This window comes from Curcuma longa, chromosome 4 (assembly GCF_044706935.1).
Source record: "Curcuma longa cultivar G26 ecotype Majalengka, Jawa Barat chromosome 4, ITB_CL_G26_1.1, whole genome shotgun sequence".
In the NCBI taxonomy this organism is placed as follows: domain Eukaryota; kingdom Viridiplantae; phylum Streptophyta; class Magnoliopsida; order Zingiberales; family Zingiberaceae; genus Curcuma; species Curcuma longa.
The window spans coordinates 8,412,948-8,437,656 of NC_133864.1; the positions used below are offsets into that span (position 1 = coordinate 8,412,948).

At 37.7% G+C, this 24,709-nt stretch overlaps 1 protein-coding gene and 1 pseudogene across 2 annotated transcripts; one reads left to right on the forward strand and one right to left on the reverse strand.

The window, feature by feature from the left end:
• Positions 1-962: 962 nt before the first annotated feature.
• Positions 963-16,693, reverse strand: LOC141826549 (uncharacterized). 2 transcript variants are annotated; one of them, XM_074713803.1, is made up of 16 exons: positions 16,239-16,693; positions 16,094-16,144; positions 15,738-15,890; positions 14,803-14,901; positions 14,646-14,701; positions 14,443-14,554; positions 6,147-6,326; positions 5,751-6,008; positions 3,598-3,819; positions 3,309-3,506; positions 3,096-3,218; positions 2,670-2,945; positions 2,489-2,587; positions 1,893-2,413; positions 1,756-1,788; positions 963-1,226 (listed from the first exon to the last, which is right to left on the reverse strand). In XM_074713803.1, coding segments are annotated over exons 1-16 (2,493 nt in total). In that variant the 5' UTR covers positions 16,350-16,693; the 3' UTR covers positions 963-1,225. The 2 variants fall into 2 exon arrangements, with proteins under 2 accessions (XP_074569904.1, XP_074569903.1); XM_074713802.1 differs by having other exon boundaries at positions 15,738-15,971.
• Positions 16,694-20,805: 4,112 nt separating this feature from the next.
• Positions 20,806-23,718, forward strand: LOC141827462 (arginine decarboxylase-like; annotated as a pseudogene).
• Positions 23,719-24,709: the final 991 nt, after the last annotated feature.

A 24,709-nucleotide genomic window follows, 5' to 3' on the forward strand; every position in this document is an offset into this window, starting at 1 on the left:
GAGAGAGAGAGAGAGAGGAGTGATGCACGCTCCTTCTTCAATAAAATATTATAAAATATATAATATTTAATTTTATTCTGATTAATTTTAAAAATACATATCTCAAAATGGGCAGACCGCGTCGAGTACGGTTTTCTTACCGAACTGAGAATTTTTTTTCAAAATAATAAATATAAAATATTAAAATAATATGTGTGTGTGATTTTTTAAGATAAATAGAAATGGCGAATAATAATAGAATTTGCAAAACTCAATCCGCACTTGAAAAATTATACTTATCACGAACAACCTTTCTTTGGCAATGTAGTTATTTATCTCCACGTGGCACCATATGAATTATCATATTCAGAAGTATATGCCTTGTAATATAATATCTATCATGCCATCTCATAAAGCTTGTATAACCACATTGGCTCTCATCTTATCTTAATGTTGTTGGGCAATATCTAAAAGGATACAAGCTCTGGAATAAAATATCAGCAAGAACGCATTTAATGTGGAGGTCAAGGCTTCTTACCTTGGAGCACCAAAACCTTGAGTGGTATTGAATCTTTACATTCATCTTATTTACCATGTATCGCAATAGTCGAACAAATTTTCAATGTATAAAGCTCAACAAGGTCCACCAAAGCTTATTCCTTTTCAAAACTAAACTCCAGATCCTTGTGCTGATCATAACATGAATGAATACGATACGGCAAACCAACGATGCAATATAAAAAGTTTTATAGATCATCATAGGTTGGCCAATGCATTCGACTAAACCCCGTCGAAATCAACCAATTCTTTTTATCAGCAAAGCTGCATGATATTATCTGACTACGGAGTTTTTCAGTTAATTTTCTGATGTTCAATATGGGGTTATGAAATGGCAAGGACCATGTAAAATTCCAATTAAAAAATTGACTATAATTCACTTAAAAGATAGTAAATAAAGTGACAGTAGCATAAACTACGGCTGGTAAACAAGGAAAACACCAAAATTGAGAAGTAAATTGAAACCAGGACCAGGTGCTAATAACATGTAACCAATCTATCAAGCTCTCCAATAATTAAATAATACTTGCAATAGTTGCATAATTTTTCTTTTTCCTCCTCTGCGTTTCAGTTCCAATCATGAATCTGAGCACAAACTCAGAACAAAGATTCCGCATGTAGGGAAAAGCATAATGGTATGGAACAGGCCGTCTTCTGTTCCGCAGCAACTAACCGCTGATCAGTAGATCCTACAGTCAAATAAAACAAGTTATTTTGCAGCGTCATGAGGCAAAAATTTCTATATTCAGAACACAGGAAAAAACTTGCGATGGTCAATAAGAATGGACGTGCTTGATTTTGAAATGAGTCGATTAATTTCAGAAGGTAAATGGCAGGAGCATTTGCATTAACCCTCTTTGACTAGACAAAATATAGATTACTGTAACCTGTGCTGATGATTCAAAATAGTTGCAACTTGGAACATGCAACTTGTCTTCTTTGTTGACATATCATAAAATTAGTAAAACATTATAACAAGGAATCTTTTGGTGTATGCATTTTATCATGATCAAAATGGAACAAAAAAATCATCTGAATATGATGATGTATTCATTGCAAGAAAAAGGATACCTACCTTTAAGGTAGCAATTGCTTAGTTTATCTATCTGAAAAGACAATAGAGAGGATAGTGCCATGGATAGTAACGATTTAAAGAAACTTATACAGAAACTAACAACATCCTCCCGGAGAAGAAAAATGTTGGTAAGCTGCACTTACTATGGCCGGGAATTCAAGCCAGAACCAGAGAACCTGAGAAAATATCAATATTTTGAATTATCTAACTACTCAAAATTGAGCAGAAATATGCAGTTAAGTCAATCCCAAACAAATACAAGTGCAAATGCTAATGGTACCTCCCCTGTTGCTTCCCTCCGAAGCTACGCCTTCCATTGCCCATCCCTTTGTTTTGCAAAATGTTTCTATCATGGTTTGATGTATTTCCAACTGCAGAGTCCACTGATGAATTTCCAAGTTTGATTTCAGATGGTAAGCCATTAGCCTCTTGCACATTTTTTAATTTATTTAAAATACTTAAGTCTGATAGTCCCTGAACAATATTTGATCTGACATCATTTGGATGGGCATCTTGTCTTGTTGAAATCTGGGTACGGCTGTCACATTGGGTTCCTGCATTACCCACTGCAGTGTCATCTGCATAAGGCACACAGCTCGCAGCTTTTGATTCAACCGATTGTGACATTTTTTGACGATTGATTTGAGCCACTGGAGTGACAGCAACAGAAGGTAACAAAGATGCACTAGGAGCAGAAGAAGCAGAAGTAGCAGCAGCAACTTTGGCAACAGCTGCTGTTGCAGATATTATTTGTTGTGCTCCTCCACGTAAGTGAATAAAATCCCCTTCAATAACAAATAACTGGAATTGCAACAGAGAACTTCAATGAACATGAGCACAGGTTCCAGATTATAGAAGCACAAGAATAAAGCTTACTTCAGGGTGACGAGCAACAAAATCATCAAGCTTTCCGTAGTGTTTCTTGTAGTCATGCCAATGTAGGGGGGCAAGCATTTTACCAAGCCTATTTGGTAGCTAAACAAAAGGCAGATAGGATTTAAAAAAGGGAGATGATGGCATATAGTGATATTAGCATATTACAATATTGGATTCTTACTGTTGTACTAATTCTGATTCTGCCATCTGATCCAGCAGGAATTGCCCGAACAATGCAAACCAAAAGTGATCGTTCATCTAGAAGCTTGGGCTCTAATGGTGTTTTACTAAGTAGCACGGTACCAGAAATTGGAGGCACAGATTTATTAGATTCTGTAGTACCATTTGAACTGACAAACTTTTGACTAGTTTGTGCATTGCCAGGAATAGGGCCCTGTTGTCCAGATTTCAACACCTCTTCCTGGGATTGATTCCCATTGGGTAAAATGTGTTCAGCCTGTAAGAAGAAATGCAAACAAGAAACACACCTGTAGACTGATTTTGTATACTTTTCAATGAGGATACTTATGTTCATCAAGAATTTGGGACCGCAATTAGCAGCTGCCTTTCTTGAATAAATGCATGCAAAGTGACACGGTATACAAACCTTAATTTCTGTCTTCTTCTCTGGTGGGCAGTACTCTCTTGCAGAATCCAAATGAGAATGCCCATCTAGTGTACCTTGAGGCTGTTGGGTAGCTGGGGCCTCTCTAATACTGGATTTGAGCACCTAGAATCAAAAGGCTGGCATCAGCTTAATATTTAGAATTAGATACTGCAGAATAACGATTGAGGACTACAGGTAGTTTCATATGATCACCTGAACTTCATTTGAACTGTTGCCTGAATGGATAGACACTTGTTTTTCACTGTGGCTGCTAACATGCTCCGGGAGGACAGACTGTATTTCACCATGTAGATTGAGGCTATAATGAGCATCTGGTCCTAAAAGATTGTGCTCTGTTTGAGTTGATGGATCCTTACTCTGGTTAGGTGTCTGAGACACATCTGAAGGGGCCTAAGGCAAACAAAATAGAAATGGTAGTTGAAAAAATGTGATGGTTACGAAACACAAAAAATAAAAAATAAAAAGTCCCTTGTACCAGTACCAGTTGTTTTTGTAATGGTTGATGATTTGGAATGGTAGGCGTTGATTGATAATGATCCATGTGCGATTTTGGAATATGTGAATTGGTGGATGACATAGTGACTGGAACACTTGGGGGATTCAGCACATAAGAATGCACAGGAGCAATTTGTCCAGGAGAAATGAAGCCATTTGTTCCAATTAGAGATGATTGCAGGACAGGAACACCAGGGGCAGGCTCACTCTGGAAAAAGAACAAAATTTAGCATATGAAACTCTAACAGACATAATGACACACCTACATATTTACATTAAATTCACATGGAAAAAAAACAAGAGAATCACAGCACAAGGGAATTTGATAAAATATACCATGAATGTGTAATAAATAAAATACAACCCATTGTCTTACCATACTAAATCAGATATCATTCATTGGCACAAGAGTGAATGGAATTTCTCCTTGATTCATTCAAAGATAATCCTGATCTTCTAAAAGAGGATAAATGAGAAGACATTTACTTTGGGATTGTACATGTTTTTTTCTTCTTCCAATTCTTCTATCCTTTAAATACAATTGAACCAATACTGCAACTCACCACCACTACACGTAAATTCCTGAAGTTAACATGGACATCACTCCTCAAATACCATCAAAGATAACTGTCGCCCCCACAGGTGTGATGCAATGTAAAGCACTCGGAGGAACAACTAAGAAGACCACAATAGGGATTCTGGAGGTTGGCTTCTGAGTATGCATAAGCTGGCTCCGGATTTACCTAGTAGGCGAACTAGGGGAGAAGGTCATCTACTTGTTATCAAAAAAAAAAAAAAAGAAAAAGAAAAAAGATAACTGCCATACAATCGAAATATTCCTCATGTGATGCAGACCTTGGCACCAAACCAACTCAGCAATTAAAGCATGCATCAGGCAAAGCCTAGGTCTATAATCTGAATTTATTGGCATAACAGACTCAACAATGAGTGGAAGATCATTGTTCTCCTTTCCAAAATCAGCAGCTGAGATCTGTGAGCTATCACATCGAAACCATCTCACAATTTTCTGACTCTTGGATATCACTGTTTCATATCATCATATGACATTTTTCTGAAGATCTTTCATTGCCTCAACTTTCAATTCTTCAGAATGTAATATTCAGAACATTAAATATCTCCAAGAAGTGTGCATTCAAACTCATATTTGTCAGGATAGCCTCAATGACTCCATCACTGATGGATGTAAACTTCAATTTGTCAACCTTGGTTTAGAGATTTCTCCGCCTTTTGATTTTGGGGGCAATTTATAAAATATGTTGATGTAAATATATGTAATATGATATAAGTGATGGTAAATTGGTCCAGTTTTGCACATTTTTGGTATTTTAATATAAAAAATTTAAAAAAAAGGATCCTACTCAAATCTCAAAAAACAATAAACACAAAATACCTGAACCATTTCAAACAATCTGATTTTTCAGGACAGTTTGGTTCATCTTTCTAGGTTGAGTTGAGTAGATCAAGTTGTTTACCCACCCCTAAGCTGCACTTTATTAATCTCCGAAACATTTTTCGATTCCAAACATTTTTATTAACTCTGCAGATTCATCTAGTCATTCTCATCTTGGTACAAGTCATCAAACCTAATTTTTGTATGTTTTTGGTTTCTTTAATTGGTTGTAAGGACAGTGTTGAATGACAACGTGTTGATATTGATCCCTCACTGAAATTTAAACAATACTTAAATAGGAACAGGTAAGACAAAGGAGCATCCAATAAATTCATCAAAATAGAACAATTCATAAACAAATAGGCTAAATATCCATGTTTATTCTTCCCAAAAAAAAGCAACGATATCATCACAGCTTATCATGATTTTCAACCAAATACAAGACTTTCAGTTCCAATAATATAATAGACTAATGAGTTTACACTGGGCAGTATACAGTTATAACAAACAGTTTCAATGAGTACTAACAAAATTTACCAACAAATATTACCAAGAAGTAACACATCTCAATGATAAATACCAAATGCAAGCAAACAACATTAGAAAAATATGTTCTCCAATTCCTAACAGATAAAAAAAGATCTTAACTAGCATGCGCAGGAAGAGATTGTTTACTGCATGCTACTGTAGCATGACATGAAAAGAAAAGCCTCCACAGTTTGTCTTACCTTAGAAGAAGTATTTGAAGCTGAAATATACACTGTAGTTCCATCTACACTTGCATTAGATGTGAACCCCAACAGAGCATTTGATTTGATGCCATCCTTTACATTAATCAGGTTTGCATTATAAGAAGATGAATCCATGGAGTTTGCAGGATTAACTTGTGGGTTATCTTTGTATTTTCCAGCACTTTCCCTTGCTTCAGACAACTCCAGTTGAAGTTGCTGTATGACTTGAATATGATGGCGATCCATTTCAACAAACTAGCAAAGCGTCAAAGATTAGTTATAGAAGACGAAGCAACCAAATAAAAGATTGTGGATGCACAATATAGCACAGAGGAAAAAATCCATGATCACACTTTCATAGCAAACAGAGGCACAAAGCATTAGTAATCTAACCTGTCGTTGGATACCGATCCAGCATTGGTTAAACTGCTCAGTGCGCTCTCGTAACTCAGCTTGTAATGACTGGTTAGTGGAGGTATGCAATGCATCCATTTCTTGAGCACGTGAAATCCATGAGTGTGCCTCCCTCAATTGTTCATCCTTAAATTGAATCGTTTCTTGTGCAAGTTGATTCTGAAAGGAAGAATACCATATTACTTTGCTTCAAAACAACAGAAGGATACATCATTGGAGAGGATATATAACTAGACAAATTTTAAACAAATGCATTAGCAATAGAATGGAAAAGAAAACTATTAAAATGACCAATTGTGATTATCATAAATCCAGTACAAGCAGGTCAAATTTTTTATATTAACAGAGTTTAGGAAACAACTCCTGGAAAAATAAACGGCAATGGAAATTATATTCTCTGCACAATATTTTTATATGTTTGGTGAATGATTGGCAGTCTCCAGAAAATTTATCTGTTAATCGTGAATAGGCTTATTCACGCCCTTTAGTAAAAGTGTGTAGTGCTAACTCTTCTGACAATATGCCTCCAGTCATGTGATAATCAAATTTCACTAACCAGATATCAATTGAATAAGTTAATACTGTCTACCAAGTTTACCACAAATCTTTAAGTAGTTTCATTAACACTCATCTTCACGAGCTCAGAAAAAATGGCAGTCAGATCACTAACTGTCAGTGCATTTTTTGCTAAGGCTCAATTCTATTGTCTATTGGTAACTTGACAAAAGGACACTGTTTTGTAAGTTTTTCTTGATATTTTTAATTCCCTATTATAACACCAGTTATTGAATCTTGAAGAACATGTAGCTGTAATGAAGGAAATTATTAGACTTTTCCCCCACTAATGTATAACTTATTACAACTTTACCTACAACATTGGTTGTTTACATATTTATAAAAACTTTCTAACTATTCACAAGCAAGTTCATAGCACTCCCCACTCCCCCCTCAAACTGATTCAAAAAAATTATATGTAGGATTTGAAAGAAGGCTAGGGGTGGGGGGGGTGGGGGTGAGGGGGGGGAAGGATAACCTTTAAAAGAAAACTCAGTTTAGGGTGTACAAAACAAAGGAATGGACGATAAAGAAAATGCACAAAAGTGAAGAGAGAAAAGCAATGCTAACTCAGTTTTTTATGTGATTTGGTAGCTCCTAAGCTCCTACTCCATGGCCTATGACCTTTCAACAGGTCACTCCACAAATTCCATTAGTTTTCTCCTTCTCGGACAACTTTGGAGGTGGAGAAACCTCTTGCTTACAAAAGAGTAAAGAAACATACAAAAGTATGGAAAAGAGAGCCTGAGAGTAAACATTTTGGCAAAATAGATTTGTTGTAGAAATTGAATAAATTCATAGCCAACATGCCCTATATTTATAAGCCTCTCCCAAGCTTCCAAGAAATTTCAATCGACAGCTCCTTTAGCATCAGTCGACTAGTCACCAGCACCCAACTGCTTTTCTTGTCTGTCCAATTGACTGATTGCACCCCTTCAACAATTGCTTCTAGAATCAGTTGTTATAACAAACTAATCATTTTGTTATAATCATTGAACTGCCAATCAAGTTGCACCATTAGTCAACTATCTTAGTCGTGGCTTCTTGAGGACTCTTGTTGCACCACACAACCAGATCTATTACACCAAATTAATGCCCTTGGACTAAGTCATCAGTCAACTGCATAGTCAACTAACACATGGTATGAGTCGACTGATCAGTCGATTGGCACATTTGGCAATCAGAGGCTTTGAGTTATCTGCTGAGTTGACTCAATTGCAAGTTGACTAGGATAATAAGTCAATTTTAAGGCTTTCATTCAAGCCTAATCTATCCTTCAATTCTCTAATATTACATGTGCACTCACTCATGTGTTGCAGACATTTTAATTTAGCAAATCTACTGCTTGAGAAAATAAATGAATTTGAAATTCACCACAGCTAGCAAAGCGGGACTACCACCAATGAGGAGATCATGAATTTGAGATTTGTCAAGGAAGAGGCACGATGACTTGGGCAATGTACATGCAATGGCTGGCGTTGGACGAAAGAAGGGGTTGGGACTCTAAAGCAGTGCAGCAAGGACTAAATTTGATCATTTATTGTTACAGAAAATCCCAACCAATGTTTCATTAATAGGCAACTCATGCATGAGCAATTATCAAGAAGCATACCTAAAATCAAACCTTAAACAAACACCATTAATACCCCAAACATCAAAATGGACTTTGAAAAAAAAAGTGTAAAAGTATGTTTGATGACACTAGAGAAGGAAGACTAATAAGGGTTTAGCCTTCTAGTTTGTCATTGTTTCTCACTGATAGGCAACTCAGGCATGAATGATTATTTAGGACGATAATGTTATACCTAATACCAAATTTTGAAGGAACTCGACTAACGCACCAGACATCAAAATGGACTAAAAAGTTGTCAAAGCATGTTTAGTAACACAACTAAGAAAGGAAGACAAAGTGTTTACCTTTCTAGTATGTCATTATTTATTTAGAAAGGACAAGAGTATATAAGAGCAAGATGAATATGTAACCATTATGGACAGGTACATTCCTCAAGATTCATTCCAAGTACCAATCAGTTTTCTAAATCGTGAATCTCAAATGAAAAAAGAAACAACAACAAAAATTGTTGAGCAATCTAGTGACTTTGTGCATTTTCACACAAATAGTAACTTCCAAGAAAATTTACGCATATAATATATAGAAGAAAGCAACAATGAAGGTGAGAGTGGCCCATCTGCAACATATCATTGGTAGAATGAAACATCAGTGTAAGGATATAGAAAAAAAATTATTACCAGAAAATTCTCAGTAGCTCCTAAATTTAGAATCCAAGTGTTTGACCTAAAGGCATGCACCAAACAAGTGCAAGACTACCTTGAGAATCATGGACATAGAAGAAGCATTTGGAAAAGTTTGGAACTGAAAGTACCATTCATGTTCCTCCCTTGCTATAACATCAGTGTATCTAGTACTAGACGGCTTATTACCAAGAAAGCCAGCATTAGAATAATGCTTAGTTTGGTTCAAACTGCTAAGTTGAAAGGTTTTCTTAATGATAACTAACTACACAAGCAATATAAAGTAAATAAAGAGAATGAAGTAAAAAATAAACAATACATCCTTTGACATTAAAGGAGTTGAAAACGAGTGATAATGCTTAAATCAGGTTCTGGAGGCATCAAGGAGATGATGGATAAGTAGAACACTAGGTTAAGGTGAGAGAATTAATCGAAAAGGCAGAAGGGTAAAGAAGCAATACAAGACTCGCATGAATGGTATCCAGGTGCAGCACAAGTACGCTCACACAGAGAATTAATACAGAATTGATGCGGCACCAAATTAAACCCTTAGATCACATAAAAATTGAGATGAATTAATGAAGCATGGAATACTTATCACACACAATGAGAAAAAAACATCACACAGAGATAATTTATGGAATATTTTTATTAATCAAAAGTTGATTAATACATAAAGACACTGCATTTTTATGGTCTGATACCAACCAAATTTAAAAGGAAATTGCACTAAATGGAAAATATAATAGTTCCAATAAACTATTATCAGATTAAAAGATACATACTAAACTCCCACCAAACTAAAAGATATCAATCCTTTTGACATCAAAATAAGTAATTACCAATATCAATTACAAATTTGAAATTTAAAGAATCTTTTTCCTTATTTACATTATTTTCCTCTATTGGGGAGAACTCGATTCCAAGCGAGTTGTCAACGTCTCCAATTAAGATGTTTGTCTCTTCCAATGAGAAAGAAAGATAAGTAATGCAATTGTTTTGACAATCAATAAGCATAATTTCTTCATTATTATCTTCTTTGGATGCCACTTCAAGTGATAAAGAAATTGGTCCATACTGACTTTGTTTCCTTCTATTCTAGGCATCCCTTTGAATAACTAAGAAAATTAATTGAACATAGAAGATCCTAGACTAGATGAAATGCAAGTGCATAATTTAGCATATGTTATAATAATCGTTATTCCATACACTACTATTCGAGTATAAACAAATCTCATGGGCATACTAGAATTCTAGTGGATAGATAGAAATAACCAAGGAATCTAATTCAATAGATTGGCAATTAAAGTGGTAACTGTGCAAGGACACATTAATATAAGATGAATTGGCTTACCGATTTTAAAATTGATATTTGCATTCCTATCTTATGATGATTCCCTTGCTCATTTTCAACTTCTCACTTCTCTAGGTAACATGAATGACATATATTCAAAGACAATTTTATAAGTTTGCATGATTACAGCATTAAGGAGCTCGTCGAAGGTGTCAATAGAGGCAAAAATGTCATCAAAGGTTCTTCTGGGATTAAATTATTAAATACTTTTTTTGAGATTAATTCTTTTGTGTTAATTATAAATTTGACTAAACGCACAGTAGATTATCTTTAAAATTGCTTAAGGTTGATGGTTCTGTCTTAAGAAATTTGTTAAGCAATTGATATTTAAAGTATAGTGGAATACATTTTTTCTATCAATTTTCATTTCACATTGGCCAAAATATCCTTTAATGTGAGCTAACCAATCTAAAAATATATTTAGGTTTGTTGGTCTATCCAAACTAAGGGTGTTTCCCTTAACATATTTAGGTTTGTAAATTGATGCCTCTCCAAACATAAGGTAATGTGATTATGTTTGAGCGTGTAAATTATTCCTAAATTTATGTGCATGCAGAATAATAATCACGAAAATAATTTAGATGGCTCATTCAAATTCTCATAGATTCATGTGTGAATAGTTGGATTTATATCTCTCACCCCTAAACTCTATATTTATCTTCATCTATTTGTGAGAAGTTGAGGTGTTTCCTTTGATCATGTCGAATTAACTATATTATGTGTGAATAATTGGATTTATATCTCTCACCCCTGAAGTCCATATTTATCTTCATCTATTTGGTAGAAGTTGAGGTGTTTCCGTCGATCATGTCGAATTAACGATATTAGATGGCAATTATAAAATAAAGCAATAAGATAAATTAATAACAAAAATACAACATATGGTGATAAAAGAACAAATTAAGGTAGAAGCAAAAGATGCATTTTTTTAAAATGGATTATAATTAACCAAATAAGAAAATACCTAGAAGGTGTTTATACTTTTTTTATTAACAGGATTAGATGATATGTTGTATTAGAAAAATTAATTAAATGCAAAAAAAAAATAAAAACTAACAAATTAAACAAAACTAATTGCCAAAAATAAAGGTTATAATTTTACCAAAGTTAAACAAGCCTTATCAATGATAAAGTTGTTCGAACTTGATAATGGATGGAGAAGCCAAACTTCTTGTATTTTACGGTTCCTTAGACCAGATCCTAGTCTCAGACAGGATCCCAATTAGATCCTCATCTTGGACAGGATCCCAATTAGGGCAGTCCCAAAACTTATAAGCTATTTTGTTTTTCACTGCCTCCACAGAAGCCTCTTTCTTTGAATTGCAATGGCTTTTTTTATTGCTATTTTTTTATTACAATTTGCTACAATAACAAATTTGAGGTATAGCTCAAAAGAAGAGGCCTTGATTCCAATCGACCTAATGGAGAGCAGCACGACAGTGGATGAGTGGCTGGGGCATGTTGGGTGGTGATGACGTGGATGACTAACAGCAAAAAGCCTAAGGTGCAACACTGTCGCAGCCTTATGTCGGCTAAGGTACTGGGAGAGTTGTTGGCTGAAAGTCGATCTAGCCAAAGACAAGGGAGAAACAACAAAGTAGTGGAAGTAGCCACCAATTGCTAAGGTATTAAAAGATGGTTCCAAACAATAGCCACTCAACCCACTATATAGAGCCTAAGTGGTCAGCATTAAATAATATTAAAATGAAAAGGAGAATACATTAAATTAAGAATAACTAATGTTAATTTACATGTACTGATGTACCACAATTGGTATCGTTAATCAATCAACTCAATAATTTTGCAATTAAAAAAAAATAATCATAATTGATAGTAAGCACTAATATGACAACAAGTCATTTAATATTTCTCATTGCAACCAAGAAAAATAGCCATAAAATCTTAAAAACATTCTAAGTGTGTTAAGATTAAATGATGAAAAATTTAACAATAAATGAGAAAAGAGACCGCATATAGAAGAGAATGAAGAAAAATGACCAAAACCCAATGAAAGTGTCGATATCAAGCAAAAAAAAATTAAAAATAGAGAGAGGCAAAAGTCTTATAGGATCGAGCAAACAAGGAGTGTTAAGCAGGCTGATATAGAGAATTAGAGTTATTTTTTAATATTAAACAAAACGATAACACATTACAAAAATAGCCTAACAACTAAGCAAAGCGATCAAATCACCTAGGCGATCGCCTTTCAAAACAATGTTTGGGACCTAGGCGGTGGCAAAGAAGGTAGGAGGAGGCAATGACACCCCTGATGTTTGTTGGTTCGATCAAACCCTAGCCACTACAAATCGATAAATGGGAAGCAGAGGTCAATCTCCGATCCAAGGAGCAATGGGCGTGCTAAAAGAGATTCCAAAGAAGCCACTAATTATTTTGGGGAAGTTGCATTCAAGATGGTGATGCTTCAAGCTCACTAACACTTTGATCAAATCACCTCGATGTGAGGGGATAGTGGATGAGGCACTAGGGTAACTAATCAACGTCAAAGGTAAGCAGTTGTAAATCTAGAAAGGGTTGTTGTGGTGGTAAGCCAAGAATGTCGCAGGCGGCAAAAGGCTAGGTATTGCAGTTCTCGCAGAGACCCAACATGGAGCAATCAGGTGATGACCAATCCAAGGGGACAAGGTGGTGTTATCAGGTAGTAGGAGAAAGGATGATTTCCTTGTGGTCTGGAACTCGATCCGAGAACTCGATTGATTGTCATTAGTATTGATCAGTCGACTGATGACACTATTGGAGCAAACAAAAAGTTTTTAACTCGATTGTGGCATTTGACTATGGATGCAACAATCAACTGTTAGATGCAAGTAGTCGATTCTAAGCTGGAAGAAGTCATTAAGTGGTTAAAGCTCGACAACGATTGAATTTAGATAGAGCAATCGATTGATGGAGTTAAGTAATCGACTATTAAGCGGTTCTCAACTCTAACCTGAACCCTATAAAAGAGAGTTTTCATGGAGGATTTTGACGCCAATTCTTGTAAGGTTTTAGAGGAGAGCATTGTTGCATTTTCAAACCTTCAGAAGACAATCCTAAGCAACTAAAAGGCTAACAATGCGATATTCATTTGTAAAGTTATTTACTTTCATTGTTTTGTAATCATATTTTGTATTCTTGTTGAATTGATTGTAAGAATACGGATTGTAAGAGGTTTCACCGCCTCCGAAAGTTGTCCAATAAAGAGAAAGCATAGTGATGCTATCATTAAGACACTAGACCATGAAGTAAGAATCGAGAGTTCCAAACCATGTAAAAATTGATATCTTGTGCTTGTGTGTTGTTTGGATTTGTTTCTTTTATTTTTGTTGTGTTTTAACTATTTGTAGACAAGCACAACAAACAAAGAACACATGAATAATCGTTATTCACCCCCTCTAGCGATTTCACCGATCCCAACACAATGTGTGACCAAAAAAAATAAATCTATAAATTAAATAAAATCAATTGAATCAAAATTTTAGAGAAACAAGTTATAAAAAAATAATTATTATTTGAAGTTATCTTGATGCATGTCATAGGATGATAAGTTTGCCAAGTGCTGGCAAGACAAAACACTCATATGCACGATTGATACAAGCACCACATATTAAATTAGCCATATCGATCAATATCAGTAATTTACCGAAATAATGCATTTCAATTATATTAATAGACACGACAAGAGATCTTCAACCGTGTCTTATGATTAATGCATCCATCTAGGATAAGAAGTAACTTAATTAGTCATTTCCACTATGGAGTTAGAACATACGACCAAATAATTAACCAAGTTCACGAAATGTATTCCTTTGACATGAACCAAATGTATGCCCCTTATACAAGTAAATCATGGAAATTAACAAGTAGCAGTAATCAAAAATCAGATAACTACCATGTAGGTTATGCTAAATCATCATCAATTACAATTACTTGAATGATAATTTAAATAAAATAGTATCTCTAAGTGAGTAACCACAAATGGGAGACAAGATGAAAAAAAATCACGATGCTACTGAATTCTCAAAGAGATGGAATCTAAGTTTCAACTGCAAGTAATATATGGATCTCAGATAATTGCGAAAATGTAAATAAAGTAGGAAAAATTAAGAAATAAACCTGCTCCTGAAATGCAAGAATTTGATTGTCTTTCCCTTGAATGTGTTCTTGGAGATCGCAAATTTGGCTAAGATGCTGTGCTCTTTCAGCTTCAGAGTTATCAAGCTCCCTTCTACATATAGGAAATAGCAAGCTCATGATTCTAGCAGTATATTTACTTAGAAATATGCATAAGATCATTGAGTCAGGGAAACAACACATACCTGAAGCTGGCTAATTCTTTATTTTGCTCCCGAAGAAGGTCCTCTTTAGCCCATGCCTATAGCAAAATAAAGTAAAAAAGGAAATAAAATTCTTAGAACAAAACTAAAAATTTACATAGAAGAAGAATAATAGAAATAGGAGACAGGAAACACAAACAGCTTCGCTGTCAATTTTCATAGTGCGTAGCTTCCTGTCTTTCTCTTCGACTTTCCTCTCGAGTTCAAGTATGTGTTGTTCCCTTTCATGAAGTTGCTCCTGTCAAGGAGTAGAATAATGTATTTAAGCATAGGTATGGAACAGGTCATTGATGCAAGTGAAATAACCTCGATCAGACAAACATGAGACTGAAAGAACGGAGAATTTGGACATTTCAAAACATTTAAAGCATAGAAGTACTAAACAAATCATTGATGCAAATGAAATTGAGTCATCAGACAAACACAAGACTGAAAGAATGGAAAGTAAGACATTTCAAAACACATGTTACCATACTCAAACTACTTCAATGTATGGGAAAGAAATTAGCAAATGTCCCAAAGAGGTTTTCATAAAACAGCACATATACAGCAACCAAAAGACTCAGAAGCAAGTTACGTCATCAAATTTAAAAAATAAATAAATAATAGTAAAAACTGGTACTTGCATTATATGCTGTAGTGACCAAAAGTATATTCTTGAGCACCAAATAAGACAGAATTACATATTATACAATAATTTCCCATGAACAGACATTTTTAATTATCAAAAAATAAAGTAAAACAACCAATAATTTTCCAGGAACAGACATTTTCCGTGTAGAGGTTTGAAAATTTTCAATCTCCAACCATTCAAAAAAGCTATGATCAGAATAAGAAAATCAAGAGCAAACTCTACGATGACAATGATGTTAAAAGTAGGAGTTGAGGGAAATAAGAAATAATGAGTTGCATCAAGTAAAGTATTTAGATCAGAATTCAGGAACAAAATGCAACTTATAAAGTTGAAAAGTCCTATGCCACGACAACTCTTAAAAAGAAACACCATAAGTTCAAATAGATCAACCTAGACTTTCTTTTGTGTCATGGAAGTTAAAAAGTGTTTATCTTAGATACCTTCAGGTTGTTATTGCTATCAATCTGCTCCTTAAGCTTAACTTCAAAACTATTCTGCAATTCCAGCATCTCAGACCTGGCAATTGCCCTAGCTAGTTCAATCTCCATCTGATGAAGTTGTTCTCTCAGACTTGTGATCTCTTGCAGCTTCCGCTGCAACATATCATCGTTCATTCGACCGCCATTATCAATTGTAATTGAACAGAAGCCTGCATCGTACGTCCCTACACCAACCTGCACCTTTCCAGCCGGTGTTACACTCAGATGTTGATTCCTTGTAGCAAAATTCTTTGCCTACTGAAAGAAGGGAGGAAAAAGACTTTTCTTCTTAGATAACAACCTTAGCAGAAACATACCTCATGTATTGTTCTCTCATCTGATTGCGCGGCATCAACATGCTCCAGCTCCTGCCGGCATGAAACATATAAATTTTGTAAGATATGCGAACACACAACCACAAGCAACCCAACAGTAGGAAAAGACGAGCCTTCTACACCTCACCTCGCCTCCATTGCTCCGATAGGGGGCGTCCGGCATGGCGCGCCACTCCTTCCTGGAAGAATGGGAGGACGACGCTGGAATGGCTCTGTTAAGACCCGCAGCAGCCTCCATGAAGCCGACCGAGCTGGTTTCGATCCCGAGGGGCGGATCGGAATCAGCCCCAACACCTAAGAAGAAGAGCGCAACAAAACAAGCTTCCGCTTCCCAAAAGGTTGCTCGAACCTTCAAAGGGGGATCGGAGGCCAGAACTAGGGTTTCGCAGCCGTGCGATAAGGTTTCGAGAACCAAACCCTAACTCTTGGACCGATCTGCACTTGCAGGGCGAAGATGCATTGAGGAGGAGGGATCGGAGCAGACCGAAGGAGGAAGCGGAGGACTTCGAGTACGCAGATGAGAAGAGGCGACAGAGAAAAGCCGGAAAGCTTCCTCCGCTACTTCATTTATAGGAGACTGAACTGAGAGAGGCGAGCTGCGAGCAGCGAGGAGAAGTCCAGTGCTTATCAAGGGAAAAAATAAAAAATGCCCTTGATTATGGTAAAATAAAAAATGCGCCCTTGATTATCTTTCCATTGGAAAGAAAAGGTGCATCCGTTTTTTAAAATATTAAAAAAAAATATCTCATCACTTTTTTATTAAAAATATCTTATTTTACTGTTATTATAATAATAAATTTAGTCAAAATTACGAAACAGCTTGTTCCCAAACAGAACAGTGGTAATTATAATTACTATAATATAGAATAATTTAATTTAACTTATTTTTACTAATTTTAATCAAAGTTATTGCATACTCTAATTAATTGCTATACTAGTATTAAAATAAAATTGATTAAGATTTTTTATTAAGTATGAATGACTTTACTAATAGAATCTTCTGTTTACGTTATCCACATGATAAATAAATAATAATAATAGATTATACTAGAATTAAAAGTAATTTTATTCATATGAAATTATAAAATTAAAAAGGGATAGATTCTACATTTATTTGTGAATATTTTTAATCTTATTTTTTTTAATTTTAAATGGGATGAAACTATTGTTTTATTCCTTCTACCCTAAATTTGATGACCCATCAGCTCTTATGCCTAATTCAACCCTTCCGAATAAGAGTTGCATAAATTATTCTAGGTAACATGCTCTTAATCTTTTCTTAATCTTATTTTAAGATAAATGTGTTAGAAAAATTATAAAATTAAATTGTGATTCAAAGAGAACTGAACAGAGCAATTTAGGTTTGGTCCATCGGCTTAATTCACTTCATCGGATAATTTAAAAAGACTAAATTAAAATTTTATATTCGATTTTAAAATATATTTAAATGATTTATTCGTGCAAGTAGCGGATATAGATCTTTCTTATGTGAAAAAGATTCTCATTTTGATGTTGACACGGCAATTAAAAATATATATTCTAATTCTTGTTCTTTTGAATTGGATGCACTATTTTTTCTGAAAGATGATCTTCGACTGTTTTAAAATCTAGATTATTAATGCAGAATTATTTATTTTTAATTATTAGATAAATTAAAATTAATTTAAATATATAAATTAGTAAATTAGAAGAAAAAATTGATTGCAACTGAATTAGATGTAGTACTTATCAATCAATTATAAATTTATATTTATAAGTGAGTCAATCAAATAGGTTAAACTAGAGAGATAGGGTAAGTTGTTTAAGCTAAGCAAATCAAAAATTAGGTGAGTTAATTGACAAGTGGATTAATAAGTCCAACGAGTCGGTAAACTTATTTGATTAGTCGAGTTGATCGAAATGTGAGAGATCGCGAGGTCGATTAAGTAGCCAAGTGGAACAATCTGGTAAGATAAGCCAAGTAAATTGGTAGTGATGGATGAGTTAAGCAAACTAATTAGAACTCTATGACATATATACAAACAGATATGAGAAATTGGCACTTTATGACATATTAAATGAACCATGAAAATCATATTGATTAAGATAGTTAAATCAAAGGATTAAATGTAAATTGAGATATTTCACTAAATATTATTATATTATTATTACCATCAAGGAAACTAATCAGAATGTGTGTGTGATAAAACAATTGCGTAAATTAATGAGATAAACCAAATTAGGTAAGGAAAATCATGCCAAACTAGTTGGACTAATAAAGAGAATCGGGTAGGAGTGGAATTAATTAGACTAGTCTAATCAAGCGAATACGCTCATTCATAGAAGGTGAGATACTGAGCTGATTAAAATGACCTAGTTGAGAGGATAGATCAGGTCGATCAAGTTAATCGGGTCGAGTAAGTTAGATTGCTCCGGTATATCACACATGTTTGAACTCTAAAATCTAATCGAAAGGTAGAATAGAGATGTTCCGGAGTAAATCCACATGCGTGTCGACTAAGGATGTGATCGGAAGGTAACATCCCGGGAAAGAGTGTGGTTTTAGAACATCCCATGCGTGAACATCTCCAGAGAGACTGTTGCAATTTGGTTTTTTTTTTTTTTAAAAAAAACATCCTCTGGAAAAAATTACATTTTGGGAATATCCTACGTGGGAAAGACGTTGCAACTTGAGAAGATCTCCGTATGAGAACATCTTCGGAAATATGTTGCAGTTTAGAAACATCCCCATTCAAAAAAATCTCAGAAAAAGATATTGCGATTTCGGAACATCATTGTATGAGAGCATCCTCGAAAAGATATTGCAGTTTAAAAATATTTTTGAAAAAACATTGCAGTTTGGAAACATTCCTATTCGAGAACACCTTAAGAAAGATTGTCTGAATCTATTATCTCGGAGTCCCATTATCTGCTAGCGCATTAGAGCATGTCCATTCATGCTGATTTGAGCCACGAGAACATCTCCACTTAAAAATATTTCTCCCGGATCCAACCACTCCATCTCTTAAATATAACCATTCTTCATGATGATATATTAAACATGAGTTTTGATCAATGATGTCTTAAGTATGAATGGAGTTGTCAGTCATCTGTGCAGGATCATGTCAAAAAGAGAGCTAATGTCGAACGACGGAAATCTTGTACGATGATAGAAGTTTACTCCGTCGTTAAAGTGAGGTCATGCCTCTGACAGAAGACAATGGCGAGCGATCTTATAAACTTGTAGCTTTGACTGTTTACAAGTACACGTGACAACCTATTCACGGAGTGCATCTCCGTGCGCAAGAGGATCAAATTTTCTCACAAAGCCAAGTTGATCAGCTCAAACATTTCTTCTCAAGCTATATTTGCGATTGTTGGGTTGCAAAGGGTGCAAACATAGTCTCATATCTAAAGTACATAGAAAAGATCATTTAAAAGGATGGAAAATATTTTTTACGAGGTCTTTTGGGAGAGCCTAAGAACAAAGTCTTCTCTCAAGCTCTGGAGATATTTTAATTCCATCGATTCAAAAGAGACAATTTTTTCTCATTCAATTTTGTGCTGATTTAATCGTCGGAGGGATCATGCCCCCTTGTTGATCGATGTTGACGCACAAGTAGAAGAATCGCTCGGGCACGAGAAATCAGAAACTCTATCGGATTCGGACTTAGAAGGGAAAGTTACGATCATACAGCTAAAGAGAGCGGTGGTGACCCGCAAATATTTTTATTTCATTTCATTTTCATACTAAAGGCAAACTAAGTTCAACGTCTAATTCCTTTTCTTCTTCTCTATCGGAATACGATTCTATCTTTAGAACGACGTAGATGAACAGTAACCCAATCGAATTTGATCTTGTTTTCCCAAAAGGAGCATCATTTTCTTGAGATGATTAGTCCGCGGACGCAATGGGGCAGGATATCATCAACAATTTGGTTGCACAGTGCGCGACTCCTATTGGTGGCCACCAACTCCCTGCCTCAATGGTACTTATCCGCACCCCCATCTCCAAACAGACGCGACACGTGTCGATTCAACTACCGTTTGCAACGACTAAAATAGAAGTAAAATTGTTCCTAACCAAAAGCATATTAAACGGGATTTGAATGCCGATAAAATAAACATAAAATATTTATGTTATTTTATTTTTGGAAACTGGTGATGACCGTTATTACAGACCTATTCAAAAAAATATACTTTTTTAAAAGAAGAAGACACTGACAAATGTGGAATCTGCGGCCACAGATTGGGTATACTGGCCCACTCTTTCGACCAATTGGTGAGCAGTAAAAATGGGTGGGGTCCGGTAAATGCTCCGGTATGGGCAAAAAAAAAAAGAAGTAAAATCAACGCGTCGAGGATATCATCCGGTCGTTCACGTGGCCGGAAATTAGCCGTTGATTCTTACTGTTCTTGGACTAATTCCTTTTCCCGCAGATAAGATCGCGTCGGCCTTCGTAATAAGACCGGTAACGGCCCACAGAGCCGAGCAAGACACGTGACATATCCGCGCCACGCGGCAACTCGACGCCGATAGATCACGGAGCCGGGCGGGCCAGCCAGCCAAGGGATAAAACGATATATTCCCCCCGAGATAAAAAGGGGTGCGTAACGCGCTCGAGATTCTTCCCTTTCGGCTGCGCCGTTTTATTCGGGTGGCAAACAACGAAACCGTTATATTCGCCCACCCTATATAATGTTCCTCCGCCACGCTTGAAACTCCGCCAGGCTTCCGTTCCTTGTCTATTGCTTCTACATTAGGGTTTTCGTTAGGTTTCCGTCCTCTGCCGACGTCGCTGTTCTAGGGCTTCATATTGTGATCTACATCTTCTTTGCCTCCCTTGATTGCTTGGGAGCATCGGCTGCTGCTGGAAGGGGGATTCCCGGCGAGTTCTGCTGTTTTTGCTGGTGGCTTTTCTTGGCTCTTTAAGCGATCTATTTGATTAAGTTTCCTTCTGAAGGGCCGGCGTGGGTATTCCGTGGTCGTCGGAGGGCGCACTGGGGTTTCTCTTCTTTATATCGGAAGCCGCCTGCTTCGCTTGAGGGGGTGGCCGGGGCTCCGGCCTCGGCGGCTTTCGAAGCCCCCATCTTGAGATTCGAGATCTGAGAAGGTAGAGTTTTCATTTAGGTTTTGTGGCTGCGACCGGGAAGAGATGCCGGCCCTCGAGTGCGTAGATGCTGCAATGTGCCCCCTGCCTACGCCTTCGCGAGAGATGGCGCTCTTCCCGCGCCGAGGGCATTCCTTGGCGGCGCTCCGACGACGGAAGGCTGCGATACCTCTGACTTCTCTGCGCCCTGGTCCACCGCCCATTCCAGCGCCCTCTATCGGATCGGGGGATGGGGCACGCCTTACTTCAGCGTCAACTCCTGACGGCGACATCGCCGTGCGGCCGCACGGTGTCGCCACCCTTCCCCACCAGGAGATCGACCTCATGAAGGTGGTTAAGAAGGCCTCTGCCTCCACAACTTCGGACGGACTGGGCCTCCGCCTTCCGCTCCTCGTCCGCCTTCCAGATGTCCTGAAGCACAGGCTCGAGTCCCTTCATGCCGCCTTTGACTTTGCCATCCAATCCAACGGATACGGTGGGCGCTACCGTGGCGTCTACCCGGTGAAATGCAACCAGGATCGCTACATCGTGGAGGATATCGTTGAGTTTGGAACTCCATTTCATTACGGCCTCGAGGCCGGATCCAAGGCGGAGCTCCTCCTCGCCATGAGTTGCCTTACTCGTGGCAGCTCGGACGCTTTCCTTGTCTGCAATGGGTACAAGGACGAGGAGTACATCGCCCTCGCCCTCATCGCCCGAAGCATGAATCTCAACACCGTGATCGTCCTGGAGCAGGAGGAGGAGCTCGACACGGTTGTCGAGACCAGCCGGAGGCTCGGCGTCCGGCCTGTCATCGGTCTCCGCGCCAAGCTTCGTACAAAGCATTCTGGTCATTTTGGATCCACCTCTGGAGAAAAGGGCAAGTTCGGCCTGACCACCATGGAAACCCTATCCGTAGTCCAGAAACTCCAGCGCCTAGAGATGCTCGATTGCCTGCAGCTCCTCCACTTCCACATCGGCTCGCAGATCCCTTCCACCTCGCTGCTCGCCGATGGCGTCGGCGAGGCCGCCCAAATCTACTGCGAGCTCTCAAGGCTTGGGGCCTCCATGCGCGTCATTGACATTGGCGGTGGCCTCGGCATCGACTACGACGGCTCTCATTCCGGCGATTCGGACATGTCCGTGAGTTATGGCCTCGAAGAATACGCCTGCACCGTGGTGCGGACCGTGATGATGGCATGCGACCGCAAGAATGTACGCCATCCAATCATCTGCAGCGAGAGCGGCCGCGCCCTGGTGTCCCATCATTCCGTGCTCATCTTCGAAGCAGTCTCATCCAGCGCCATCAAGGTCGATGCTTCGCCATTTGCCGGTGCCAATCTTTCCTTCCTTGCTGTGGAGCTTGCGGACGACGCGCGTGCCGGCTACAACAATCTGATGGCCGCCGCGTTTCGCGGAGACTATGAATCCTGCGCGATCTATGCAGAGCAGTTGAAGCGGACATGCGTCGAACATTTCAAGGACGGGGTTGTTGGTCTTAAACAATTGGCAGCCGTGGATGGCCTTTGCGATATTGTGCGAAGGAATTGGGCGTGGTTGATCAGGTGAAGACTTACCATGTTAATTTGTCCATCTTCACCTCGATTCCAGATTCCTGGAGCATCGGGCAAGTCTTCCCAATTGTCCCAATCCATCATCTCGACCAGCGGCCGGGAGTGAAGGGCGTTCTTTCCGACCTAACTTGCGACAGCGATGGGAAGGTGAACCGGTTCATCGGAGGGCAGACGAGCCTACCGCTGCACGAACTCAGCGGCGGCGGCGGGTACTATTTGGGGATGTTCCTCGGAGGGGCTTACCAGGAGGCGCTGGGGGGTCTGCACAACCTGTTCGGGGGACCGAGCGTTGTGCGCGTGGCGCAGAGCGACGGACCGTACTGCTTCGCGGTTACGCTGGCGGTGCCTGGCTCGTCCTGCGCGGAGGTCCTGCAAGCGATGCGGCATGAGCCCGAAGTGATGTTCGAGGCGCTCAAGCACCGCGCAGCAGAGTGCGGGGTGGAGGGCGTCGACGCCATTATGCGCGCTTTCCATTCGATGCCGTACCTCATCTGCCGGGCCGGTGGTGGCGTGGTCGCAGGTGATGCTATCGGCAGCGACTCGGACGGGTGCTGCGGCGGTGGGGACGTGATTGGCAGCGACTCGGATGGGTGCTGCGGCGGAGGTGAGGAGGAAGACGAAGACGACTGGGGCTTCATGCGTTCCTTGATCGTGTGAAGGTGATTCTGCTGTGTTCTCCTAGTTTAGTCTCCGTCGACAATTTAGTCGTCGTCGTCGTCGTCGGCGTGTGTCGTTGGTCTCTTTTTCTGTTCAATCATCGGAGCGGGTGGGCGTGTTAGATCCGCATCTACTTTTGGCGATGGGGTCTGATCGCTCACGTGACTCGTTGGTCTTTTCTCATTTCCTTGCAAATTTAGTTGTTCCAATTTACTAATTGTTCTTCTGATATTTTATCATCGTGCTCTGCTAGATGTTTTGGTTAATTTTTTTTAAGATATAAAAGACTTATAAATGCTCTGTGCAAGGTTTTCGATATAATTGTGCTAATAGTGTTATATTCTTTTTGTAATTTGTGGTGGACGGTCCGGCACATTTCGATCGTTAACTTTTGATGACTAGTTGAATTTAAGGGTGGTTTTGATTGGGATTATTATTGATAATCTTAAATTATTCATTCAAAATTATCAATAAAAAATTTATTTAATTTAGGCAACGAATGATTAATTTTGCATGTTCGACATTAAACCTCACTAATTTGAGGATTCAATTCGGAATGCAATTATATTTGATTTTTTAAAATTTTTATCGATTTCGGAATTATCGACTAGCAGTTGTGATCAATGAGCTCTTGAATGACACATGTGGATGAGCTCTTGCATGACACATGTGGTTGGAGTTTCGTCTCATTTTTATATTACGAAATTAAACGAAGGCGACATTGATCAACATGCACTCAATCGGCAGCTGCTTCAGCGACAGTGCTGCAGGCGCTCATGATGGGCGCGATCGCTTGAAGGAAAGGGCATTGGTTTTTAATTAAATTTAAATCAATTAACTCCTAACAATTGAAATAAATTAAATAGACTTAATAAAATTATCTCATTTTTAAAATAATAAAAAATTTAAAATATTATTTAAATTTATTTATTTATATATATCACCATTAATAATATTATTATTATATATTTTGTTTTGTTAAACTAAATATATATTAAAATCTACAACTAAATAAATTTTTATTGTATTATTAAATCAAACAATATTAAATTTTATAAGGTAATCATATAATATAATCAAGTTTATGTATAATAACTTGAATCAAATATATCTTAATTATTTAAGAGAAACATTTAATATTTATTACCACATCATCTCCGGAGGCAATAGTAGTTATGATTTTAATTTTCTTAATCATATTTGTAAGTCTTTTGACCTTCAAAAGATTTTGGTCAAAGTTGTTTGAGCCTTCAATGTTACTAATGTTAAAATTATTTCCGTGATTCGATGATGTGATC

What these genes read in the sequence shown, in the direction of transcription:
- LOC141826549 (XM_074713802.1), bottom strand. Translation starts at nt 16,349, where the DNA reads ATGGAGGCTGCTGCGGGTCTTAACAGAGCCATTCCAGCGTCGTCCTCC. An exon ending in AAAGAATTAGCCAGCTTCAG is followed by an intron (nt 14,555 to 14,645) that starts GTATGTGTTGTT and finishes TCCTATATGTAG; the next exon opens with AAGGGAGCTTGATAACTCTG. An exon ending in AGAAGAAGACAGAAATTAAG is followed by an intron (nt 2,946 to 3,095) that starts GTTTGTATACCG and finishes TTCTTCTTACAG; the next exon opens with GCTGAACACATTTTACCCAA.